Source organism: Primulina eburnea, chromosome 3, assembly GCF_022965805.1.
Source record: "Primulina eburnea isolate SZY01 chromosome 3, ASM2296580v1, whole genome shotgun sequence".
NCBI lineage: Eukaryota > Viridiplantae > Streptophyta > Magnoliopsida > Lamiales > Gesneriaceae > Primulina > Primulina eburnea.
In genome coordinates this window covers 2,630,740-2,658,101 of record NC_133103.1, presented here as the reverse complement: position 1 = coordinate 2,658,101, position 27,362 = coordinate 2,630,740, and the positions used below count along the sequence as shown (strand labels likewise).

Sequence of the window (27,362 nt, the reverse complement as noted above, 5' to 3'; positions counted from 1 at the left end):
CTTAGTAAATCAAATATATAGAAGAGTTTGATTATGTACATTTTCTTTGAGAGTCTCGAGAACTAATACTCCATTTGCCGCCACAGGTGGAGGACACGGTGTCTTCGAGTTCGAGTTCGATAATCAGGGCAGCAAGTCTCGACTTGGAAGGGTCTAATGCAACGATCTCAAGTACATTTACAAAAAGGATGACACCAAACGAGTGACATGACTATCCCTTATCTTTCAGTGCCGAGATAATGAAATATTGGAAGACATACTTAATCTTAAAATATCATCGATAACGGAATAAAGATCTTTCAGGACGGTGATAATGCAACCTTAAAACATGGTCATTTTGTTTGCGAAAATTTTGGCGTAAAACTTCGAAAGTTTATTGTAACCAAACGCCATTCCACTATTTGTTGGAAAAGTTTGAATTTTGAAAAAGTTCGAATAAAAATTGAAACTGAAATTATAATTTTTTTAGTTCTGTTTTCAGTGTTCAATTCCAGCTCTTATAAAGAAATTTTAGAACATTAACCTAGACAAGAACTTGAGAAATCATAATCCCTTTTTTATAAGTTAATAATTAATATCATAAGGTCTTGAATTTTAAGTTGTATTTAGATTAATTGATTTAGGAAATTATTTTTAAAATGTATTTAAAATCCATAATAATTACTATTGAAAATGTTTAGCTTGACATCCCTTGTATAAATTAAGTCTCTAGCTGTATGGATTTTTCAATAAAAAAATCCGCAATATGTTCTAATGAAATATCAAACATTTATTGATCATCTGAACCAAACAAACCGTTGGTTTCTAATTATTTATGGTTTAGATTGATTTGAAATTTTGCATAACCAATAATATTAATTTTTTTTATCATACCAATCCGATTTTGCGCACCCTCTGCGCTAATAGGGCCGCGAGAAGAGAAGACGTGAAAAGCCATAAATTGATACGAAAAAGGCACAGAATCAGCAAGTATAATGGGTATACAGTTAAAGGTTTTGTCTAAAATACTCAACTCTGAGGGTTATAAAAGAAAGGTTCCAGAACCAGAAAAGAAACAATAATTCATGCATTTCTTTTAATTTAGCCGCAAAGATTTCTAAAGGTTTGGCAATTAAATTTAAAAAAAAATGGTACATTTGTTTAAAAATTGGTGATTCTAGAAAGTTGTCATGAAATTATGATGCATGGCACAGCCATACCTAAGAATGCTGAGCATACAATTCAAGAACAAAGTCCGGATAATTTCAAGCAGCACACATCGCTCACTGCTCAAGGCATTTCCACTACTTTTGCTGCCAAAATAACAGTCAGCAAGGCTGATAATAGCTTCATCGAACGTCGTAAATTAGTTATAATTTATGTTTACATTTGAATCAATCATCCTAATAAATATGACACTTACTAAGATGGAACAACGTGTTTACCTTAGATTAGCAACAAATCAATACGTTTAACGACTTAATCTTCTTATATCTAGACTCGAATGAGGATTTCCAGCGACGTAATACACGGAAATCACGGCTCCCTAATGAGAAGACCTCTCTAATTGCTAAGATATATGCTATATACAGGCTGAGCTACCTGAAAAACTCTGTCTTCCTTCAGAGCTCAATTTTCAGCTGACTCGAGCATAGAGAAGCTATGGCAACATAAACGACATCAGAGTTAGTTCCACATAATCTCACAAGACATAAATACACACATTATTGTTGATTGAGACGAGGATCCAATGTCAACGTAAGGAAGCAAGCAAAGACACTCTGCCCAATCACTTTCATGCACAATCATTACTTTTCATTTCAGCTTTCCAGTACCTAAAAACAAATTAATTATCACGTTTTTTAATTCTTTTCCTCAATCAAACATTGCCGAGAAACGCCCCAAATCATGACCAAATTATTTCTTATGTTTCGCACTCTAAGCTACATTAAGCTACAATCCACACCAAAATCCAGGAGTCCCCTGATACAGATCGCCTTTGATACAAAGGCCAACTAACTTCTCTTAAAAATAACAAACTGTGCCATTGTTAACTTATAGTACCTGAATTTGATGAAAAATCGAAGCTTGAAAAGCGAATTTTCTGTAGTAATGAATTTAGATTTGTCTTCTACTCTGCCCCAGATGGGCTGCTGATGCCCCTCAAAGTGCCACAACTGCTGATATTGCTGTCTGCTCCCACTGATTTGGCCTTCGGGCCACATGGATGCAGTAAACATGCTTTGGTAATTATTATCAACTGCTGGTTCACTCTACATGAACAATTTTGTCAGAAAAAAAATTTAAAAGTCTTGCATATATGCAAGTGGATGATATAATTATAGTGATTTGCGAGTTCTTCGCTCATTTTGATATTTTTTTCAGTGATATCTGTTTTATCGTTAATATATACTTACTTCTTCAGCCAAGAAGGCATCATGGTTGATATCACTTCTCGGGTTAACGGCAGCAAGTCTCATAGATAAAAACTGGGGTCAAAAGAAACATTTCTGATTAGCTGAAAACCGGCAGGCAATAAAGGTGGACGAGGAGTCGAGGATACGAGAACAAACTGCTCAAGTAACTAATTTTTAATAGCTAAACGGTCATTTAAGAGTGTTCGATTACAATAATTTTGCTGTTCAATGCAGATCTTTTAATCAGCCTTCTGATACCCAGTTCATTAAGGCCAACAACTTCCTGCCTTAATAAAGACCGAAAACAAAAACAGATATCTAAAACTACAAGTCGAAGATATGGGGACTGTTTTCTACCATTTTTTAGTCTTCCAGGAGATTCGAGGAGACAGAAGAATAAGTGGTGTGGCGTGTTTTATATCCAAGTATTCCACCAGGTATAATTCAAATTCAGAATAAATCATAAGTGGTGAGAGTGCACCAAGTCAGACCTCCACTTGCCGTTGAAGTGCTTGCACGTGGTTTATTATCTCATCCAATACCATTGCAGTCCCTGAAATCTGTACAGTACAGGGCACAAAAAGAGTCTTCAAATTAAAAAACTCACTCTGAAGGGTCGATGATATCGCATCAACCAAAGAGGCGTCAGATATTTTTCACACATTCGACAAAAATTCAGAGAGTACTAACTGACAACAAAAGAAAGATAAGAATGGCCCATTATAGCTGAAAACAGGCTCGTGCAAAAGACTTTTATTTAAAAGAGTATATGAGTCCATTCGCCATTCCTCAGAGACCCGTGATTAGAGACTGTTGTGAAGGAAAAAATTATGTATCAAGATTCTACTAAACATGTCATAACACAGTCAGTTAACTAAGGCAGAAGACTATAACTAAGTGGCAGTAGTTTAAAAAAATTCAAAGGCTAGAATTGGAAATATTCCAGCAAATGCGATCCTTGTTGTTTTCAGGAGATTCATCTCAAAGCATAAAACTATTGACTGCATCTCCACGAGCTTAAGCTTCCGGGACAAGTGAGGTTTTAATAGGGAAATTTAGGGAAAAGGGATCCAAAAGTGATTTATTTAAAAAAAAGGATTCATGAGTCAATTTACATAAATGTCCTTATGTTTAAACATAAATATATTATTAAATTTGATTTAGAAACCCTTAACACTGCATTCACTCTCATTTCAGTCGACTCCAAATCTAAATCTTTTTTTCGTCGACTTCTTCTCAAGACAATTTATCTTTCACATTTATTTCGATTTATTGAGATTAGTCAATTTACTTGAAAAAAAAAATCAATCCACACTTAAAATCGACCAAAATTTTGGTCGACCAGATTCCTAAGCAAAGCAATCGGTCGACCAAGACCAAAATTTTGGTCTTGGTCGACCAATGGTCTTGGTCGACCAACAAGTTTTGGTCTAGGTCGACCAAGACCAGAATCTTGGTACTTGGTCCAAAAATTAGGTCGAACAAAGTTTGGTCGATCTCAATGCTTGGTCGACCCAAGCAGCTTTGGCATGGGAGAACATTCCCTTGGTCGACCAAGCTATAAAGACCAAAATTAGCGACGGATTGTATTAAACTGTCGCTATTAGTGACGGATTAAAAAAGTCGTCGGTAATCCGTCGCTAAATAAATCCGCGACGGTCTTTATAAATCGTTGCTATTAGCGACGGTTGAAATAAACGTGGCGACGGTTTAATACGATCCGTCGCTAAATAAATCGGCGACAGGTTTAAAAAGTCGCTAATTAGCGACAGTTAAATTCAAACCGTCGTTAATTTCTGGGTTGACCTTGTTATATTTGGGTCGACCAGGTTGATTTTGGGTCGATCAAGGTTGCTTTTGGGTCGACCCTTTTTTTAACACATGAATCCATATATTTGACAAACATGACCGATAATTTTTTAATTTTGACGGATAATTACACAATTTTTACCAATGTTGCATGTTTTTAACATATGAAACATATAATTTCACAAATATGTTCTATAATGTTACATGTTTTGACATATGAGTCACAATTTCACAACTATGTTACATGTGTTTTGACATATGAGTCACAATTTCATAATTATGTTAGATGTTTTAACATATGAATCACGATTTCACAACTATGCTACATGTTTTAACATATGGATCACAATTTCACAACCAACTATGTTACATGTTGTTTTAACATATGAATAATAATTTCACAATTATGTTATATGTTTTAACATATGAGTCACAATTTCAAAACCAACTATGTTACATGTTGTTTTGACTAATGTTGCATATTTTTAACATAATTTCACAAGTATGTGCTATAATGTTACATGTTATGACATATGAGTCACAATTTCACAACTATGTTACATGTGTTTTGACATATGAGTCACAATTATGTTATATGTTTTAACATGTGAACACAATTATGTTATATGTTTTAACATATGAATCATAATTTCACAACTATATTATATGTTTTAACATATGAATCACAATTTCACAACCAACTATGTTACATGTTGTTTTAACATATGAAACACAATTTCACAATTGTGTTATATAATATTACATGTTTTAACATATGAATCACATATTTAACTCGGTCGACACAATTTCACAATTATGTTATATGTTTTACCATATGAATCACAATTTCACGACTATGTTACATGTTTTAACATATGAATCAGTGTTTTAACATATGAATCAGAATTTCACAACTATGTTATATGTTTTAACATATGAATCATAATTTCACAAATTTCACAATTATATTTTAACATATGAATCACAATTTCACAACTATGTTCCATGTTTTAACATATGAATTACAATTTCACAAATTTCACAATTATGTTATATATTTTAACATATGAATCACAATTTCATAACTTTGTTGCATGTTTTAACATATGAATCACAATTTCACAAGTATATTATATGTTTTAACATATGAATCACAATTTCACAATTATGTTACATGTTTGAATATATAAATCACAATTACATAATCACAAGTATAGCATGTTCTATAATGTAATATGTTTTAACTTATTATGTTATATATTTTGACATATAAATCTCAATTTCACAACTATGTTACTATTTTAACATATGAATACAATTTCAATTGAATTACATGATTTAACATAAAAATCACAATTATATGTTATCACAATTTCAATTGAATTACATGTTTTAACATAAAAATCACAATTACATGTTTTAACATATGGATAATAATTTCACAACTATATTGCATATTTTAACATATGAATCACAATTTCATTACATAATATTACATGATTTAACTATATTGGGTCGACAAAGTAACATTTATGCATCAACTTGGGTCGACCCAAAGTTTCAGCCTTTTGAATATACCCAAAATTCCAATATTTTGGGTCGACCCAAAATTTTATTGATCGACTAAGAAGAAATTTCTTTTTGGTGGACCAACATTTTGGTCCTTTGGTCTACCAAAAAGAAATTTCTTCTTGATTTCTTCTTGGTAGACCATGGTTCTTCTTGGTAGACCATGGTCCTTTGGTCTACCAAGAAGAAATTTCTTCTTGGTCGACCAAAAGACCAACACCTTGGTCGACCAAAGAGAAATTGGTGTTGGTCGACCAACACCAATTTCTTCTTGGTCGACCAAGGTGTTCTTGTTGGTCGACCAACACCAATTTCTTCTTGGTCCACCAAGGTGTTGGTCTTTTGTTCGACCAAGAAGAAATTTCTTCTTGGTCGACCAAGGTGTTTTTCTTGGTCGACCAACATCAATTTCTTCTTGGTCGACCAATTTAATTTTGGTCGACCAATTTTTCTGGGTCGAAGGATAGATGGCTCGTAAATTTTAATTGGGAAATATGTGTGTCGACCGAGAAGAAAGAGAAGAAGACAATTAATTGATTAAGTTAAAAGTTTAATTACGGCTAATATAATAATCAGGAGTCAACTCCTTGTTTCTTAAAAAAAAAAGTCAGAGTCCTCGTTTTTTAAATAACTTCTTTCTCACTCCTACTTTTTAAATTGTCCCGGTTTTAATATGGTATCAGATGTATGGGTTTACAAGTTTGAAACCTCTAGTGCACAAAAACTCCCATATATTTCTTAAGATGGAATCGATGGCTTTTGTTGCTAATATTTGACCGACTTTCACATATACATCTTGGATATCAATTCCGAGTATACATCACTTTATCCCTGCCTTACAAGTGCGGGGTGTGTCAGAGGATAAAAATACTGATCGTATCACCTCGCACAAGCTCGAACTTTTTAGACAAGACTCAAGAGAATTCAACAATGAACATAACCCACCATCGCAAATAATATTAATCTGACACGAACATTTGGCTTTTCATTTCAATGTACCTTAAAATTTGCCTACTTTCTTCCAGAAACAAAAAATTGCCACTGAAGTCAACGTAGACTCTTGAGAACACTCAAAAATATTTGAAAGGAAAAAAGTATGATGAAGAGAAATTCTGAGGTAGAAAACTAGAAAAAACTGACATAAAAGAAAACAACCAAGCCAATTGCCCTTTGATAAAATTTGATTTTCCATGTTTTTCCCGTTAAAATACTAACAGAACGCAATCGATAATCATAACTCCAGTATTTAATACCTAACTCCTAAAATCACTTCTTCCAAGCTAAAATAATAAATCCAAATCATAAAATAAAACGTGGAATATTCGTGCCTATTTTTTGTGCGGGATCACAAAGAAATAGTCCAAAGTGTGAACCATAACCTGAGGCAAGATCGTTTAGTGAAAAAGAGGTGATGTGAAGCAGCAAATTACAACAATGTCCTTAGAATGACAGGTAACGACCCAATGCAAAGGGCCAAAAGGTGAACCGAAATGTAAGAATCATGAGAGGGACAATTCAAGGGTAGCCCCTTCTATTGGTGTAATCCCATCATCTTTTCTTCCTATTCCCCCATTATAAAGTTGACAGCGACGGAGTTATCGATTTTTTTTTCTACTTTTAAATATACAAAATTATGAAAAACATATAACCCGAATATATGAAAGATAAAATTTTACATTTTTGATTTAATATCTAGTTAACTTAAGTTACCCGGATGTGGGAATAAAACCACCTGATTTTACAAAATAGGAATTGATCCGACCACATTCAACTGGAGTCGACTAGATTTTCAGGTTTTCGGGCTCCTGACGTGCAGCCCTGTCTATAAGTCCGGAAGGATTTGTATTTAGGGAGACGACTCAACGAATTTGGAAGACGAGACTACAAGTTTGAAAAAATATAGATTAAAATTCAAATATGTTTTGGTTCGTGGGAGCGTTTAATCTATCGGCTCCACCTCCGTTCATAATGGGTTCCGCCAGTGCAAACTCATGCCTTTCTACTTTACACAAATGTTGTATCTTTTAATTGTGATTATATAGAACTAAGATCCGAATGAATTACTAATAATAGGGAAACAATTGTCTTTGTGCCAACCAACAAGGCACCAGAAAATGACAGCTAACCTTGTTGCATCCAGGGACCAGCTCCTGTAATTGTTTCATTCTAGCGTTAATCTTCTCTCTCCTCGCCTGTATAAAAAAACACGTTATCTGAAAACAAGCTGACAAAATTTTAAGCTGCTAATCAAAGATTATTAACATAATTACGAGGTTAAGAGTGCTACCCTTTCAGCTAAACTATGGCTATCTGTGGCTTGGCCACGGCGTGCTCTAACATAGATGTACGGCAGCTTGTCTCCACTGCCTACAGAAATATCATTCGGCGCCACTTTTTTGCTCTTTATGTCCAGTTCGTTAACCTGAAAGAAATGTATTTTCGGAAAAGAATGTGAAAATTTCATGAAATGGGTGAATTATCATAGAAGGTCCCCAAAAAGAAAATTCCATGAATATGAAGGTCGGGGATTCGAAAATTGCCTTTTTCTCCTTCGCCTTCTCCTTCCGCTTCAGGCTCTTGGGACTTTGATTTGAAGCTGCAGGCGTAGATGAATTAAGGTGCGAATCAAAGTCCGGTGGCTCTTGCTTCACGACATCTGGTTTCATAGAGCAAGAACCTGACACCACGTAGTTACCCTCCGGTGCACTGCCGGCCGTATCGAAAACTGAAAACTTAGAAGCTCGGTTGATGAGGGCAGTATTGCAATGATAAATGAGCGGCAGAGTTTTTTCCCGAAAATCTTCGTTCACTAAGAGTTCCACCGCCTGTGGCGGCGGAAGTTCGAGAAGCGCCGTGAAAGAGCTCCCGCCGGTCTCTTGTGGAGTTTGAGTGGATATTACGCCGTGGGCTTGCAAGAGACCAAAGCCCAATTGTTGGGAATTTGACCCGCGTATTCCGGATCTAAATTGCAGCTGAGTTTCTTCTAATTGCGGTTCCATAATTGAGAAAAAGTCACTAATCAGCTACGGCAAACAATTTATCTGAAACTCAAAATTCTGAAAATCCAAAGTTCGGCCGCGCGAAAGATAGAAAATAAACTCTGAATCGACTAAAAGTAAGCAGACAATGAATGTACAGGGATCTTTAAGCCAGTTCCACCCCTAACTTCAGCAAATTTCGACTTCGAGTATCGAGAACTGAAATTCCAGAATTAGAAATACCGTCAATAAAACTTGAAAACCCAATTTTCCAATCAAGCAAATTGAACCCACCACCAAATGACAACTACTCATTAAATTGAAGTTTCTGTCCTCAAAAACCGATATTTAAAAAAAAAAACATGCATACGCACAAAGTGTTTGATACAATTTCCAAACAGGGAAAAAAGTGCAAACTCTGAAGGTTTCGGAAAAGTGGAAGTGCTTGAAATATCTCTACGAGATGAAGGAAAAAAGAAGGGAAGTGGAGCTCTATAATTCCTTAAAAGTTCTGAATGAGGCATTCAGTTTTCTCTGTGAAAAGCTTCCACGTCAATGGCGAGCATTGGTAAAAATCCATTCTTCTGGTTTCAGTCGCTCGCGCGGGGAGATGTTGAATGTAAAACTCGCCTGCTCTCTCACTTGTCGATGTATGACAGGGATTTGATTTTTGTTGTTTAGGTCTGGAATCTTTCCCTCCAAAAAATTTAGTCGAATCCACGTAATACAATGACGTTGATATATACGGATGATTACTATGAGTGGAGCAGAAATCAACTTGGCCTTGAAAGCTATCGTCTTTTTAAAATGACTGGCTGACAGGGACTGCCGAAATATCACAAACATCCCTCGTGGCTCGAGCCATCACACAGAAAACTGCAACCAAAATTCTTCATCTCAGCTTCAAATATAGCAATTGGGTGAGGGTAGAATGAGTTCAAGAAATCTACAAACTCGAACTTATTATTATTAATATTATTATCGAAGCTGGTTCAGAGATAGTGTTGGTATACTTTTGCCCTCTGCTGCGTGGATGTCAGAGTATCGACTGGGTCCATATTTTAGAAATCATCTGCTTTCTTTCTTTTATCTCAAAGTTCGCCATCTTTTTCTCTCATTATTTTCCATTTACACGAGTCAAATCATCGACATATTAAGAAAGATAAACCCCACAAAAAAAAAGATCCTACCTAGCATCCGAGAAACACATGCAGATCTTTCGTGATTGGACTAGGGGACAGTAGATAAATATGAAAAGTTGAAATCATATTTGTATTTATGTATGATGCTGGTTCCAAAATCTTCCTTCCAATCTAGACAAAACAGTTCCACTCCGACTGGTATAGTGCGAACGGAATATGGGAAATAAAATTCGACCTCTCCGAAATTCAAGTTAATAATAAAGAATAAGACAGAAGAAGGCGCCATTATATGAAAGCTTACTTATTGACCGGCTATATTGTCCTAAAATACGTAGTTTTCTGAGACTGGATCCTTTCTATCAAAGTTCCAAGTGAATTTCTTGATATATATGTATGAAATAATACATAAAACAAAAGAAAAAAAATGGATTAGAATATCGATATGTAGCCATATGCCCACATAAAGAAACAGGAAGACGAAAGAGTCTAGACTTTGCTTGGAAAAGGACCCGACATTAAATGTAAATTAAAGCACTGACTAAAAATACCAGCTGGATGAAATTTGGTCATGAATGGGCCCATTTAACAGAGGGTAGCATCCGTTTCACTTATTGTTTCATCTAGTCATGTTTCACGGCTTCGGATCGAGTGGTATCGGAACAGGTTCGAAACCGGGTGGTATCGGAACAGGTTCGAAACTGGTTCCCATTTTGAGATAAAAACCTTGGAACCAATCTGAACCATGGACCGCTTCTATGATTTGTAGTCTGGTTCCGCTCCGTATCAAACCAGTTTCGGGCCCGACTATTATTATTTTCTAACATAAAATTAATGAACATTTTTTTATTCCTTATTTTGAATTGAAACAATACAGACTAATCATAAAAACTAAAAAAAACTTGAATATTTTTTACGACTAATGAATACACTATTGAGATTTATTGACCGATAACAGGTCGGATCTGGTTCCAAAACAGGAATCGGAACGAGTCTAGTCTGGCTAATCCATATCGGACCAAGTTCAATACTTATGGACCCGATCCGTTAAACATGCCTATTTCCAACCAAATTTTCATCTCATTTCCATCTTAATGCAAAGAAAGTGTCGCCCTTTCTTCATACCTATAATATATCATAGTTTTTTTTTTTTTTTTGGGTTTGGGCTGGAGATTGTTACGTGGAAGTTTCAAATCCGAGACTTAATTTCAAAATTGGAACTTCGATGTTTGATGAATACAAACCACTAGTTTAATATATCACAGTCTGTGATAGTTTTTTAGGAATTAATTATGTTAAAAGAACATGATAAAAGCTTATGGTGAACCTAAGGGGAAAGAGGTAGCCATCTTACGTATTTTAGTTAAATGTAAGGTTTTCTAACTAGAGTGGGTCTCACATATGTGAGACCGTCTCACGGATCATAATCTGTGAGACGGGTCAATCCTACCCATATTCACAATAAAAAGTAATACTTTTAGCATAAAAAGTAATACAATTTCATGGGTGACCCAAATAAAGATCCGTCTCACACAATACGACCCGTGAGACCGTCTCATACAAATTTTTGCCTACTAACTATTTGCATGATTCGTTTTTTTTTTTTTAATCTTCTTGAATCACATTATTAATCTACTTTTTGGACAGATATTTTAATCACAAATAATCAACGAAACATGTCCAGTTAATGCTTTGTACAACATATAATAGTCATAGTGGACAACTTGTATAGCAATTGGGCCCACTCTATAATGGGCCTGGTCCCATATATGACATTGTGGATGACCAGAACAAACTAAGCCCATATATAAATTTTGATATCTTGTCATTAATTGTGTTTATTTTGTGTCCAATATAATATATGTACATACATATGTGATGTGAGGTTGTGCACAGAGTTGGGAAAAAAATTATATATACACTATTAATAATAATTAAAATTTATATAATAATTAAAATTAATGTTTTCTTTAAAAAAAATATATAATCAATGTGAAGAAAAACCATTTTGTGAAACATGAAAATTTTAAAGATGAATAATTGTTGAAAAAAAATTAAAAATAAATAAATATTTTTTTTTGCTCAAAAGAAGGATTGGAATTTTTGTTAAAAAAAATACCAATAAATTTATAATTGAATTTTAAATAATACTTAGTAAAACCAATTGAAATTTAGTTCCTATACTGATATATGATTTATTGATATTGTATAAATATATGTAAATTTGTAAACAAATCCATTGTACTAAACTTATTGCAATTATGCAAGTTTAAATTTAAATAAATACACAGGTTCAAGTTTTTAAATAATATATGTAGATAAATATAATTGTCACATCATGCATTTGCTTGTAGGCCCAAGATTTTATAATCTAGTATTTGGATCTAATTCAGCCAACGGCCCAATTCTTAAGAATAATGTTTTGTGGGCTAACCCAAGCAAAGGTCCAATCCTAATCTTCCAATTCAATTATCAGCGACGTCGTTAAATACTTATTTCTCAATTGAGCTGATTCAAGAAATCACCCAGCAAAATTATCTCAATCGTATACCGAACAACGCTGGGAAGTTGGAATCGCAAGTTTCCCTGTTATATGTCCGCTTCTTCTTCAAATTTTCTGCAACCAAAGGTAGTGGTAAATATTCTTTTCTGCTTATGCTAATTATTCTTTACTTTGATGCTGTAAGTTTATTTTTTTATGTTTTTTTCATTTTATTTTTATCTGTGAACTTCATTGTTGTGATCTTATCTTCAATGTTCTTGTGCCCATTGAGTTCCTTCATTTGAATAACTGATGGGTTTTTTCTTTCTCTCCTTAATATTGTGTTGTGCATATGGTTATGCTAAGTGTTAACTGTTAACTTAATGTATTTATGTAATCTTATTTATATCGTAATTTAACTGATAATGACATTTAATACTGGTTCTATTTTGTATATATGCCTCTGAGGGCGAGACTTTGTTTTGAGCAATTTTTGGGGGAATTTCGAAATTGACTCTGGTTTATTTTGGATTTTGAAAATGAATTTGCTTAGCCTATGCATTCATATTCTTTATCTCCGTTTTTTTCTTCTTCTTGTTTTATTATGTGGCAATTTGTTGTGAAAAAGATATTGTTTGCACAATATTTGGTGTTGCGGGCGTGCCAGGTGCGAAGTGCACCAATTTGCGTAAAAACAACGAAAATCTAACTTCTAAAAACTTGACGATTATGGATACTAAATTCGACCGTCGGTTCTAATCTCCTAAAATGACTACGACGCCAAAATAAAGAAAACTACTGGAATTTGGGGAATAAACTCCTGACATCATTTATATTTTCAACAAATAGTAGGAATTTACAAAATATGGAAATATAACACAAATAATTGCTGAAATCTAGAACTAGAAGACGCTAGAAATGTACTGGAAATACTTGAAAACTAGTGCAATGAAAGATTGAATTTTCCAGAGCGTATTTGCAGATTTTGTCTGTGTAGAGTTCTGTTGTGTGTCTTGATCTGTGTTTGCCGATCCCTTTTTCTTCCCAGCGCCTGTGCAGTTTCTTTCCACTCCCCCATGAGCCCATGATCTTTCCCACTCATGCCACGATTTCTACCTATCCTCCCACGTTCTTCTTCCTCTTCCGCGCTCAGTGATTAGTTTGAACCGATGGAAATTTGTCCGCCAAGTTTGATGGGCTTGCATAATTAAATTGGGCTTCACTAATTGAATTGGGCTTGTAATTAAATTATTTTTAGCCCAAACAATTGCCCCCCGCAAGCATTGGCCCATTGGGCCAAAATGCTTGTATATAGCCCAGTTCGACCCATTTATTCGTAGTGGCCCATAGTCATTTATCATTTTATTTCTAGCATTGGGCCATTTATCCAAGCCCAATTAGTATCTGGATTGTAAATCATTGGGCTCACTTTATTCTGATTCAAATCTCCTATCTCGATCGCTCTTTCCCCGCCTCTTCTACAAATCGCTCCCCTCTTCTTCTTCCGATTGCTCCCGCTGCTATCGTGGACTTCTGCCGCTTCGCTAGCCCCCTCTTTTACTGTCATCTCCTCCACGCTGTTGTCGCTTGACATCTCGATATGGCTCAAAAATCGGCTCCGACGCCTCCATTGGAATCGAGTGTCACGGGTGCTGGTTTCAACGTTGCCCAAGTCGATGTTTCCGGCGCCTCCACCGCTGCCTTCAACGTTGCGAGTGCTGCGTCTGCCTCCGCCGCTCTGCTGCCACGCTGCCCGTGGCATTTGCCGGCTCCAATAGTGGCCCCAATTCGTTCGCCGTCATCTCTGGGTTATCAATTGGCGTATCGCGTTTTGGCCAGCTTTCTTCTGCAAGAGCGTGTGCTCTTCTCGGCTTGGGTCAGAACTCATCGACGGCCATGGGTATTTCTTCATTCCCTGAACTCTTTTCCAGCTCCTTTAATGTTGAATGATTGACTGGCAATTTTTATTCCCTGCTTTGTGATTTTGTATCCTAGGAACCAAAGGATGAACAATTGGTTTATCTGTGTAATTGGGCTAACTCTAGTTTTTTGTGGGGAATTATGGATTGGGTATTAATAGGCCATTCATTAGCCTTTGCTTTGAAGGTGCGGTAAAGTGGCCATTATTTGGCCTTGTGTACATCAGTAGCCATTGATTTTTCTGAATATCTCTTGCATTTATGCAGTGGTTTTTGACCCTCATAAACATACTATTTCCAAGTTTATTCCTGTCTCGGTCTCGGCCACTCCCTTGGCTTCATCTCTTGCACCTACTGAATTAAATATGACATTGGATATTTTGATGCATTTACCTCGTGGAAGCAATGTATGCAAGCTTCATAAACCATTAGTTGGCCTTCCCACATCTATATTCTTGTCTGACAGGGGAGTCTGATGTCATTATCTTTGCTGTAAGTGTGTTGATCTCCAGCCAACCACCAGTCCTTATCTTTATGGCTATCTATTTTTCTGTTATCTTGCTCTGTTAGTTGAATGTTCCCCGATTGCATATCCTTGCGTGTATCACCATTATCACGTTTGTTTCCTGCTTCTATATGTTGGTGTTGGTAAGTTCATTGATAGCAGGTAACACTAACTGAGAGTTGGCCATGGATTGGCCTCAGTTCTCCAGTGCGCTCGACACTTAAGCTTTGGTGTCATTTAGAGCTTTTTGAAACACAGGTAAGACTTAACCCTTACATGCTCTTACGTGCTCTTATGTGCTCTTATGTGCTGCATCCACTCAAGACGATTCCCTCATCCTTTACATTATGCATTGCACTTCAGTCGGATCCCTTTCCCGCATACACGTGTATTCATTTGCACTTCAGTCGGACCCCTTTCCCGCATACACGTATATGCATTTGCACTTCAGTTGGACCCTTTTCCCGCATACACGTATTTGCACTTCAGTCGGACCCCTTTCCTGCATACACGTTTACTTACTGTTCTTGCATGCGGTGGCTCCGCTTCTTATCTGTTGATTGTTGGTTTGGTGTTGTGGTCATTGGGTGTTGGATGTGGAATGAGGATGGGTTTAATGTGATGTTGTGTATTGGATGTTGGGAAGGAGTTTATATTCGTTCTTAATCCACTCAACCCAATTCATTCCAACAATTTCAATCAAAACCATAAGTTGGCTTAAGACTCCCCACTCGAGAGTATCCTCCTCCTTGATTCCCTTTCGAAACACAATGAATCCAATATGATAAAAGTGGCCTACTGGCCAACTTTAATTGATCATTTTCAATTTTTGAATCATAACCAACAAATATTTACATTAGTGGCCCTAAGGCCTACTTCAAATAAAATCTTACAACATGAACATGAAGCTAGAACATACAAAAATGGCTGGTCAGCCTATTTTTCTTCCAAAGTCAACTTCTGGGTCATCTTGGGGTTTGCATAACGCCCTTGTTCACTTCTATTCTTCCTTTATTATTCGCTTTTCCGATCGGTGAGCTCAACTCCCCGCTCAGTATATTTCTTTCTTGCCATATTCTAAGTGGCCTGAAGGCCTACTTCATGGTCTGTCACTGCACATGCAAACAACCAATTCATATAATGGCGGTACGGTCTACTTTACCATGATTTCTCATACCATACAAACATTGGAAATAAGTGGCCATAAGGCCGACTCCCTAGTGAAACAAATGGCCTTAAAAATGATGAATGAAAGTGGCTTAGTGTCCCACTCTCTCTTATCAATTTTATTGTTGAATCATAAACAGATATTTATTTCAGTGGCCCTAAGGCCTACATCACGTGACATCTTGAAATAAGGAACTTAATATATACAAAAGTGGCCCCGAAGGCCAACTCCCCACTGAAGAATGCCAACTCCCCACTGAAGATTAGCCTTCGTGATTGCTTTACTGGCAAGCTCTTCCTACTTCTTCCCTCATACTTGGAAAATACGGCTTGAGATACTTACCGTTTATGCATCTTTTGTGTGGATGACCATCTATGCTTGATAGCCAATATGCATTTCCGTCTAACACTTTATGTACCTTGAATGGTCCCTCCCAGTTGGGAGACCATTTGCCCAGCTCCCTATCCTTTGTTCCTAGTGGTAGTATGGTCTTCCACACTATTTCTCCTTCATGGAAACTTTTCTTGTTAACTCTTTTGTTATAGATTCTCGCCACTTTCAATTTCTGTAACAGCAAAGCATTGTAAGCTTGGATTCTCAGCTCATCTAGTTCTTCTAACTCCATGATCATTGCTTCATTATAATGCTCAAGGGAAAGTTCATTTTGCTTTGCCACTCGCATTGATGGCACCATAATCTCCAAAGGGAGCACTGCATCATGGCAAAAGGTAAGGGAAAAAGGGCTCACTCCAGTGGCAGTCCTCTTGGATGTTCTGTATGCCCACAAAGTTTCTGATAACAGCCTTGGCCAATCCCTAGGATTCTCTTCCATCATCTTTTGTAGAATCTTTATCAACACTTTATTTGACGCTTCGGCTTGCCCGTTTGACTGTGGGTAGTGAGGGGATGAGTTTATCAATTTAATTCCATAGTCTTCTGCAAACTCCCTCATATCTGAGCCAGTGAACATAGTTCCCTGATCCGTGGTCAATGACTCTGAAATTCCAAATCTATGAATAATATTCTCTTTCACAAAGTTAATGACATCCCCTTGCTCCGCTTTCTTCAAAGGCACTGCTTCTACCCATTTAGTGAAAAAATCTGTAGCCACAAGGATGAACGAGTGGCAACGCTGTGAAGTTCATCCGCCGGAATTCTTTGGATGTTCCCGTGTCTCTGACATGGCTGGCATCCCCTAGCATATTTGATGCAATCTTTCAGGATGGATGGCCAATAGTAGCCATACCTCCTTATCAACCATCTCATCTTTATTCCAGATTAATGCGCTCCACACACTCCCTCATGGACTTGCTTCATGATCTCCAAAGCCTCTGGGAAGCCTATGCATCTGAGGAGCAGACCATCTAACCCTTTCATGTACAAATCACCCTCCACTAAAACGTAATTAAGAGCTCTCATTTTTAAACCATGTGAAATATCTTTCCCGGTTGATTCTAGCACCATTTTCATGTCATCCCTCCAGTCCCCAGCTAAGTTTACATCCAAGTTGAGCGTGTCTACCTGAATCCCTCTTTGCTGAATTGAAGGGTGGTTTTTCTTCTGAATCAACACTAGTCTGTGAGTGAGTTCTGGAGACACCTTCAATCCCGAAGCAACCTGTGCCAACTCGTCTGCCTCCCAATTTTTTTGTCTTGGGACGTGGACTAATGACACTTCCTCGAAATCATCTAGAAGTTGGGGTGTGGCGGTATAGTAAGGAGCTAAGGACAAACTTGTGCATTTGAACTCCCCTGACAGCTGTTTGAGTACCAGCTGAGAATCCCCTGATATCAATAACTCTCTTGCCCCTAAGCCTTTCAGAATTTCCAATCCAATGACCAGTGCTTCGTATTCCGCTTGATTGTTGGTGCATGGGAAATCCAAATTAAAGGATAGAGCGGTTTTCACACCTCTTGGGGAGGTGATCACAATACCAGCTCCAGCTGCTGTTTCTGTACTTGATCCATCGAACTTCAACTCCCAGGGTTGAACTCCCACTCCACAAACTGGAAACCCAACCTGTTCTCCAATAAACTCATCAAGTGAAGGGTGATCAGCTAAAAAATCGGCAATAGCTTGGCCTTTTACTGATTTTTGGGGATAATATGTCAATGTAAACTCGGCCAATGCTAAAGACCATTTGCCAATTCTCGCAGAGAGGATTGGTCTATTAAGCATGTATTTAATCAAATCGGTTTTAGCCACCACAAACACTCTTGATTGAATCAAATAATGTCTTAACTTAGTACATGCATAATACAGTGTTAAGCATAGTTTTTCAATCACAGAGTATTTCACCTCTACTGGAGTAAGGAATCTACTCAAATAATAGATGGCTTGTTCATTTCCTTCATGATTATTTTGAACTAGTAGGCATCCAATTGACTCATGAGCAGCAGAGATGTATAATTTAAGGGGCATTCCATACCTGGGAGGCATCAGAACAGGTGGGTTAGATAGATAACCCTTGATCACATCAAAAGCTTTCTGATGCGACTCCTCCCATTTGAACTCCCCGCTGTCTTTGAGCTTCAACAGCTGTGAAAACTCCTTTGTCTTCCCTGCAAGGTTAGAGATAAAACGCCTCAGGTAATTCACTTGCCCAAGGAAGCGTTGCAACTCTTTCTTGTTTCTAGGCAGATTTGCTTCCATAATGGCTTTGGCTTTGTTTTTATCCACTTCAACTCCCCTCTGGTGCACAAGAAATCCCAGAAAGTTTCATGCCTTCACGCCAAATGCACATTTCAATGGATTTAACTTCAATTCATATTGCCTCATTCTTTGGAAACTCTTCCTCAAGTGCTCAATGTGATCAGTAGCTTGTTTAGACTTTACAACGATATCAGCTATATATACTTCAATATGATGTCCTATCATGTCATGAAAGATGGAGTTCATGGCTCTTTGATACGTGGCTCCCGCGTTCTTTAGCCCGAATGGCATAACAAGCCATTCAAACGTACCAACAGCTCCCGGGCATCTGAATGCTGTTTTGTGAGTGTCAGTCTCAGCTATTTTGATTTGGTTGTAGCCCGAGAACCCGTCCATGAAAGACAACAACTCATGTTTAGCCACTGAATCAATTAACATATCAGGTATCGGCATCACATATACATCTTTGGGAGTTGCACAGTTCAAGTCTCGGAAGTCGATGCATATTCTGACCTTGCCATTCTTCTTCATTACTGGCACAATGTTTGAAAGCCACTCGGTATATCGGATTGGCTTTATAAACTTGGCCTTCAACAATTTCTCAACTTCCTCTTTCACTTTCAATTCAACTTCTTTTGACATGCGACGAGATACTGTTGAAATGGTTTGAAACCTTCTTTGAGTGGAAGTCGGTGTTCGACCAATTTTCGGTCCAACCCTGGCATGTCATCATAACTCCATGCAAAACAATCTTTGTATTCCTTCAACATGCTGATCAAGTCTTGCTTCAACTGCTCTTCCAGTAGCTTACTCACATATACTACTTTTGGATTCTCAAGCTCCCCCAAGTTAATCTCTTCCAATGGGTCTTGAACTTCATGTTGGCCATCTTCCAGTTGAGATGGCGCCATCAACAACTCATCGACTTGGAGCTCATCATCTTCGTATTCTTCTTCTTGGACAACTTCAGTTCCATAAGTGTCCCATGCTTCCTCTTCCTTTAGTTTTCCAGTACTTGCTGCACATGTGCCTTCCATATAGAGGTTGCAGCTACCTCCTTTTCTTCTTGGTTCGAATCAATCATCAATCTCCTCAATCAGTGGCTGAATTGTCGGCCTCGACGGCACGATAACAGTAGGTTTGAGGATTCTTTCCAACACCGAGCTTGGAGTTGGTGTTTGCATGTACAGTGGATTTTCTTTCTTGCTATTGCTACGGATTTTGATGGGCCCAAAATCCCCATTGTAATATCTGGCTTCTACTGCACTTGCACTAGTTTGGAACGGTTGTCCATCCGCTTCTACGACCTCCACGTCATCCCCCTTCCAAAATAACAACAGTTGGTGCATTGAGGATGGTATGCACTGGTTTGCATGGATCCAATCTCTGCCTAACAACGCTTGGAAGTTGGCGGAGGAGTTTACCACGAAGAATGCACATAAAGATGACATACTCCCCACAGTAACATCAGCGGGGAGTACCCCAATGGTCTTGGTAGTTTCCCCTGTAAATGCAGCAACCGAAACTTCTGAAGGAATCAAGTCTTCCTCATTTTTGCCCAGACTTTTCAACATTCTTACTGGGAGAACGTTTACCGCTGAGCCATTGTCAATCAACACTCTAGACACTGGCTTTCCATTCAAGTGGGCTTTGATGTACAACGGCCTTATGTGCTTGGTCATGGCCGGTGTAGGCTTTTCAAGTATCACCTGCTGAGGCTTGTTTCGGTGACCCTCCTTGATAATCACTTTTGAACTCCCTTCAGGGAGTTTACTTGCCTGATCTTCTTTTTGCGACGATTCATGGGGTATCAACTCCCCGTTCCCTTCTTCTACCATTTTAAATCTCTCGGGTAGTATCACCACTCCAGTGGCACAATCCACAGTGATGTGAAATTCCCCAACGCGAAAATTAATTGATTTCCTTGCTTGATCATCCTCTTCGCTTAATAAATCATCATCGTCTTCAACAAACTTGTCCTCAGTAGCCGATCTTCCAAACTTAGATTTACTCCCCACTGGCTCATTGGAGACTGGAACATCAATTTTGGATTCATTCCTCAGCTTAGCGGACTCCTCTCTTCTTGCAATAGCTCTTTCTCTCAACAGTCGTCTCTGTTGTGTCCTAGTCGGTGGCCTAGGGAACTTTTTGTGTTGGGCCACTCTCCAAGACTCACTGAACTCCCCTCTGGCTGGAAGGACGTATCTCGGCTTTACTCCACTGTTCTCAATCATTTTTCCTTTTGTGATTTCGTATGAACGCCGTTCTCTGCCTTGATCAGCTGATAATTTTCTAGTTTCCACCATTCGTGACTCAAATGCATATGCATTTCCCCTGTCCGAATACCTTTGACGATGATTGCAAGATGACTCCCCTCTAAACCATTGTTTCTCCACCACTGGTCTTTCAAGGAAATGTTGATTCCTCGGCCTAAAGGCCGCGGATTCACCAACATTTCTGGGGAAACGTGGTTGAATTGTGCGCATTTGATTGGCACTATGTCTTCCACGATCTTCAAACAATTGATCCTTCGGAACCCAGTATTTCTTGATTACTCGGTCTATCACTGCAAAGGATCGGCTTCTTTTCTCATTGAGAAGATCCCTCAAATCTGTCACATTCACATTAACCAAAGCTACCGGGGGGAAAGGATCATCATCCACTGCCATAGACTCTTGTTTGTTGGGGAATTTCACAACTCCCTTGTTAATCCTATCTTGCAAAATGTTCTTGAACGCCCAACAAGATTTGGTGGCATGATTATAGGAGTTGTGGTATTTACAATACTCTCGTCCCTTCAGCTCTTCTGTAGGTGGCATCTTGTGATCAGGCGGGAACGTGATGAACTTTTCTTTCACCAAGAAGTCGAAAACTTCTTCGGTCTTTGATACATCGAATGTGTACTGCATGTCTTTGGGGAGTTGGGAGCTGTTCTTCTCTGTTGGCTTCTTTTTTAGCAGGGGAACTGTGCAAGACCCGGCCGATTGCATCTCTGCCAATGCCACCTCTTCCAACTCCTGATAATAAGACCCCATAGTAGTTTTCTTCTTGTACGACTCTTCACGCAATAGTTCTTCGTATTCAGCCACTTTGGCAGCTAGCTCGAAGAAATCCCTGAACTCCATTCCCTGGAATTTCTTCCTCAATTCAAAATCTAGCCCCTTTTGTGCCATTTTCACGAACTCGGTCTCCGGTAGGAACACCTTGCACCTATTCTTCATCTTCTTGAACCTGTCTATGAAATATTCCACAGACTCTCCTTTCTTTTGAGTGACTCTGGATAAGTCCGCAATGCACACTTCAGGCTCTGTTCTATAGAATTGGATGTGAAATTGCCTTTCCATCTCTTGCCAACTCATTACTGAATTTCTGGGGAGTGAAGCATACCAGGCGAATGCAGTCGCAGTGAGGGAATTCGGGAATAGCCGCAACTTTAGATTGTTGAAGTTCTCCAAGTTGGCTAATTCCCCGCACTGGATAGTGAATCTGGCTATGTGTTCCATGCTGGACTGGCCATCCTCCCCGGAGAATAAACTGAAATCATGAACTCTATAACCCCTTGGGTACGGGTTATTCACGTCAATGTAGTCTGGATAGGGTTTGTGGAACTCTGGGCGGCCAATCTGTTTCAAGGCCGGCCCATATAACTCTTGAACAGCTTCTCTCACCATTTCTGGATCAATCCCGTGCATGTTCCGAGCGGGGAGTTGGTGATGGTAGTAATTTGCCCCCCGAGCTTGGAACCCTGCATTTAAACCAAAATTACCTCCTGGTACGCCCCCATCCACTCCTTGATGATCCATGTGGGACATGCCATCATAAGCTCCCGGTTGGTACAGAGGATTGGTCACACTGTACACTTGAGTAACTGGTTGTTTCGAGCTCCCCACTCCGTGAGCACGTGGATATGGCTGTGATCTTCCACCTAAAGTTTCTTCTCTCTTGTGAGGTGGTGTGTACCTTCTCTCTGGATGATTTGGGAGAGTGAACTCCGGGCGGCGAGGATCGCCAGCCCTTGAGTTTCCAACTCCCTGGTCGAATTCCTGGACTTGGTTGCTTCCTTGGCCAGTCTCTTTGACAGTGGTATTTTGCTCCCCTCTGGTAGATTGATTCGGTCTACTCAGTAAAGTCTTCAAACAGTCGGCCATTGCCTTGGACAGGGCCAGTGAGATTTCCTCAATCTTTATAGCAGTTAACTCTTCCATCACCTTGTTTGAAACTTGATCGTATGTAGTAGGAATCTGCAGATCTACTTCTTCAGTATGTGGTTCAACAGTAGGTTGCTCTGGCTGTGGAAACTGAGTTCCCTCTTGATTAGCCAGAGACTCCCCACTCTCCTGGTTGACGTTTTCTTTTCTCCTTGGCGCCATAGTGCGGGTCCCACTGGGCGTGCCAAAAATATGTTTGCACAATATTTGGTGTTGCGGGCGTGCCAGGTGCGAAGTGCACCAATTTGCGTAAAAACAACGAAAATCTAACTTCTAAAAACTTGACGATTATGTATACTAAATTCGACCGTCGGTTCTAATCTCCTAAAATGGCTACGACGCCAAAATAAAGAAAACTACTGGAATTTGGGGAATAAACTCCTGACATCATTTATATTTTCAACAAACAGTAGGAATTTACAAAATATGGAAATATAACACAAATAATTGCTGAAATCTAGAACTAGAAGACGCTAGAAATGTACTGGAAATACTTGAAAACTAGTGCAATGAAAGATTGAATTTTGCAGAGCGTATTTGCAGATTTTGTCTGTGTAGAGTTCTGTTGTGTGTCTTGATCTGTGTTTGCCGATCCCTTTTTCTTCCCAGCGCCTGTGCAGTTTCTTTCCACTCCCCCATGAGCCCATGATCTTTCCCACTCATGCCACGATTTCTACCTATCCTCCCACGTTCTTCTTCCTCTTCCGCGCTCAGTGATTAGTTTGAACCGATGGAAATTTGTCCGCCAAGTTTGATGGGCTTGCATAATTAAATTGGGCTTCACTAATTGAATTGGGCTTGTAATTAAATTATTTTTAGCCCAAACAGATATATATATATATATATATATATATTTTTTTTTTTTTTAATCGAGGATTCTTTATTTGGGTTTTTATGCGCGTGCTTGTATTTTCTCGATAAGGGATGGAAACGTATTTGGGCTCAAATTCATTAGCTCAATGTATCGGTTTGTATTAGTCTGCAAGTTGATGGGATTATTTTCCGATTCTTGATTTAGTATTTCCTTGTGTAGGGCTATTCTATCCCGTACTTCCTGTAAGTTGTTGTGAACATGATGATTTGCTCTCCCATTAGTACGTGCACAAAAAACGTGACCTGCTTAATTTGGAGTGTCCGGAGACGGATAAGCAATCATGCTTTTGATGTTATCCAAGCACCTTCTACTTCTTGCTGTTTCCATAGATTGAACATGCGTCCGAAACTACCTTATACTTCCATGCTAGTCTCGTCTTCAGGCTACTGTTTGTTGACTGATGGGTCTAAAGCATCTAGACGGATAAGTATTGCATGTAAATCCAAAAACAGGACTACTCGTCACTCATTAGCATTTAATATTTTTAATCCTAAATGCCATCAGAGAAATTGGATGAGTGTCAGTCTCTCAACTGGATTCAGAATCACGAGTACGAGGCTTCCGGTTCCTGAGAAAATAATCGCTTCCAAAATTAAATATAATATTGGACCTGTTTCTTGGCAACAACGACAAGCATCTGCTGGCTTTTTTATTGCATTGTTGGTTTGTTTTTCAACCGCCACACCTACACATGCTGAAGCACCTGAGGGAAATGAGAAGGAAAAGAAAGTCTTCACTGACTACTCGGTGACTGGTCTGTAGCGTATAATTCATCTTTCATGTACAATTTATTCCAGGATGCATGAGTTTTTTTCCCATACATTGAATCTACTGATTATGCTGACACATCTTTTGTAATGTATAATAGATGATGTACCTTTGTTTTTCTTACCCGTTTTCATAATGTAGATAACCGCTTCATGCTATACAGGTATACCTGGTGATGGGAGATGCTTGTTTCGCTCTATTGTCCATGGAGCTTGTGTACTATCAGGAAAGAGCCCTCCAAATGAGACCCTTCAGAGGGAGATGGCCGATGAATTAAGGGCTAGGGTATGTCTGAGGTCTGCCATTATGTACTTTTGTCATTAGCAACAAGGACTTTATTAAGGAAACTTAATGGTCATGATAATAATCTCATGAAAAGGGGTGCAAATGAGTCGGGTTAAATTAAAAACAAATCAGGCTCGAGCTTAGAATAAGAGAGCTCGAGCTTCCAACCTTGGCTCGCGATAGCTCACAAACTCATATTTGGTTTACAAAATTTGTGCGTGAACGCCTTTACAAGCTTAGATCATAGGTCTAGTTCATGAGGTTTGATTCATGAACTCATTCACGAGTTCTCTATGGATCACAAGACGAGTCTAGTTCATGATGTTTGATTCATGAACTCATTCGTGAGTTCTCTATAATAATAATAATAATAATGACGTATTAAATTAAATAGTTTGCAATTTTTTGCTGCATTATTAGAACATAAAAAGTTAACTAAAATTAATTTTTAACTTATCGAGATCAAAATAAATGAGTTCAAGCTCGAGATCCAACTTGTCTCATGAACTCACTAGTGAGCTTATATTGAGTTTGCGAAATTCAATCACAAATCTGTTCACGGGTGCAAATATGAGTTTGGCTCATGATCCCTATTTATGAGCTCTCTATATAAAATTTAACATTGATATATTTTATATTATTGTTTATATAACAATAACACTAAATATAATATTAAAAATATTAGTTTCATATTATATTATTAGAGTATAAACCATTATTTAAAATTTAATTTTGAGCATGAGCCGCGTTGACTTACCATACACCCCTACTTTTGAGTTAGAAATTCAATACTTCCAATTCAATAGTTAAGTGTAAAGGTGCACAAACAAGTAATGGATACTTCTTAAAAAAAATCTTTTGTGGCTGAAGTATTAGATTCGAGGCTTATGATGCATTTTGCTTCTAGAAAGCTTCAACTTATTAATTTTCCTATCATTGTCTGGTCATGGAATACCAAACTATAGCTAATTAATTTAGTTTCATTCCTCTGATTCCTTCTTGCTGCCAACTTCCTTACGCCAAAATCTTAATTGATTTCATAAAAGTAGCCTGTGAAGACTTAATTTATTGGCCATGGTACTTTAATTTGTGCTGCTCTTATCATATGATGCCCCATCGATGACCAGTTGAAAGTGTCATTTAGAACATAATGTAATTTTGCCTTGATAATATGTGATGCTGAGTCCTCTAATTGTTGATCTGCTAAATGTGTTAGGTGGCTGATGAACTTGTCAAAAGACGGGAAGAGACAGAATGGTAAGTTTATTTTTTACTTATTTGACACGGTGGATCCAATTTTCTATTATCAACTGAGACTTATTGTACACATACCCACATTAACATGCCTTCAAAACAATTTCCATCTTCTTCCTCATTTACTTTGTGAAAAATTCAATACCTAAAGTTTTAATTGATTTTCAGGTTTATAGAAGGCGATTTCGACACTTACGTTTCAAGCATGAGGAAACCTCATGAATGGGGAGGTGAACCGGAACTATTAATGGCTTCTCATGTACTCCAGTAAGTGCATGTTTTGAGTTGCACTTGCATGCACATATCTGTATCTTGGATCTTTTGATGAACTTCATTTACACTGTGATACGTGCTTCTTTTGAGTGGATAATTTTGTCGCTTTAAACTTGTTTCCATAGACCTCAGCATCTATGGTACGACCATAATCTCCTTGTTTTTCTCTGACTGTAATTTAAATATGATAAAAGTTTTCCTTGCTTTCTAACCTAATGTCATAAACGTAGTCGCCATTCTGCTAAGGAATGCTAAATTGCTGCTATGGGCATAAGTTGTCCCGATGTTATTCATTTTGCATTTTGTTTGGTTCTGGTATGATTGGAATAATAATTTCACACCCTTCCTCCTTGCCCCAAACAAAAAAAGACCACAGAAATCACGATTCATTACATCTAATGATTATAACTATTTCAGCATGCCTATAACGGTCTACATGTATGACCGAAAATCTGGTGGCCTGATATCTATTGCGGAGTACGGTCAAGAATATGGCAAGGACAAACCTATTGAAATCCTGTATCATGGTTCCGGTCATTATGATGCGCTTCATATACATGGTCAGAGTGGGGCAAGGTCAAGACTTTGAGATTCCCGTGAGAATCTTGTTACACGATGAATCTCTCACCCCGCGAAAGCTAAGAAATACTGGTTGATTGGTGAAACACGAAAACTAGTCATGCTGTTATATATAAGTTCATTAGTATATAAAGGGAAGGAATATCAGAGTCTGGTATGATTGGAATAATAATTTCACACCCTTCTTCCTTGCTCCAAACAAAAAGAGACCTCAGAAATCACGATTACGATTATAACCTATTTCAGGATGCCTACAACGGTCTGCATGTATGACTTGTGTGTGTATTCCAGAAATATTACGCATAGTTTATTCTTGATAGGACGAAGCTGATTTCCATACCACTTTTTATGGATACATTTTTTTTTATTTACTTTACATAAGTCATTCTGTGTATTCTTTCGTTTTCTTATGTTCTTGTATCAATTAAAAGTGACAAGATATTATATGGGTTCTCCTACATCCAAGTGAAATCTCCAAGAATAGAGGTTTTTATATTTTATTTA

At 38.0% G+C, this 27,362-nt stretch overlaps 2 protein-coding genes across 5 annotated transcripts; one reads left to right on the top strand and one right to left on the bottom strand.

The window, feature by feature from the left end:
* Positions 1–1,317: 1,317 nt before the first annotated feature.
* Positions 1,318–9,620, bottom strand: LOC140825311 (transcription factor bHLH48-like). 4 transcript variants are annotated; one of them, XM_073187004.1, is made up of 8 exons: positions 9,198–9,620; positions 8,315–8,757; positions 8,062–8,196; positions 7,901–7,966; positions 2,888–2,956; positions 2,397–2,468; positions 2,044–2,252; positions 1,318–1,814 (listed from the first exon to the last, which is right to left on the bottom strand). In XM_073187004.1, exons 1-8 carry the CDS (start codon positions 9,274–9,276, stop codon positions 1,775–1,777), a joined length of 1,113 nt encoding a protein of 370 aa, XP_073043105.1. In that variant the 5' UTR covers positions 9,277–9,620; the 3' UTR covers positions 1,318–1,774. The 4 variants fall into 4 exon arrangements, with proteins under 4 accessions (XP_073043105.1, XP_073043108.1, XP_073043106.1 ...); XM_073187007.1 differs by having other exon boundaries at positions 1,318–1,639; positions 8,315–9,611; XM_073187005.1 differs by lacking the exon at positions 1,318–1,814 and having other exon boundaries at positions 1,821–2,252; positions 8,330–8,757; positions 9,198–9,619.
* A 2,764-nt stretch (positions 9,621–12,384) lies between these two features.
* On the top strand, positions 12,385–27,316 carry LOC140825309 (OVARIAN TUMOR DOMAIN-containing deubiquitinating enzyme 4-like). Its single transcript, XM_073187002.1, has 6 exons — positions 12,385–12,520; positions 23,859–24,453; positions 24,631–24,752; positions 25,969–26,009; positions 26,175–26,273; positions 26,697–27,316. Exons 2-6 carry the CDS (start codon positions 23,898–23,900, stop codon positions 26,866–26,868), a joined length of 990 nt encoding a protein of 329 aa, XP_073043103.1. The 5' UTR covers positions 12,385–12,520; positions 23,859–23,897; the 3' UTR covers positions 26,869–27,316.
* Positions 27,317–27,362: the final 46 nt, after the last annotated feature.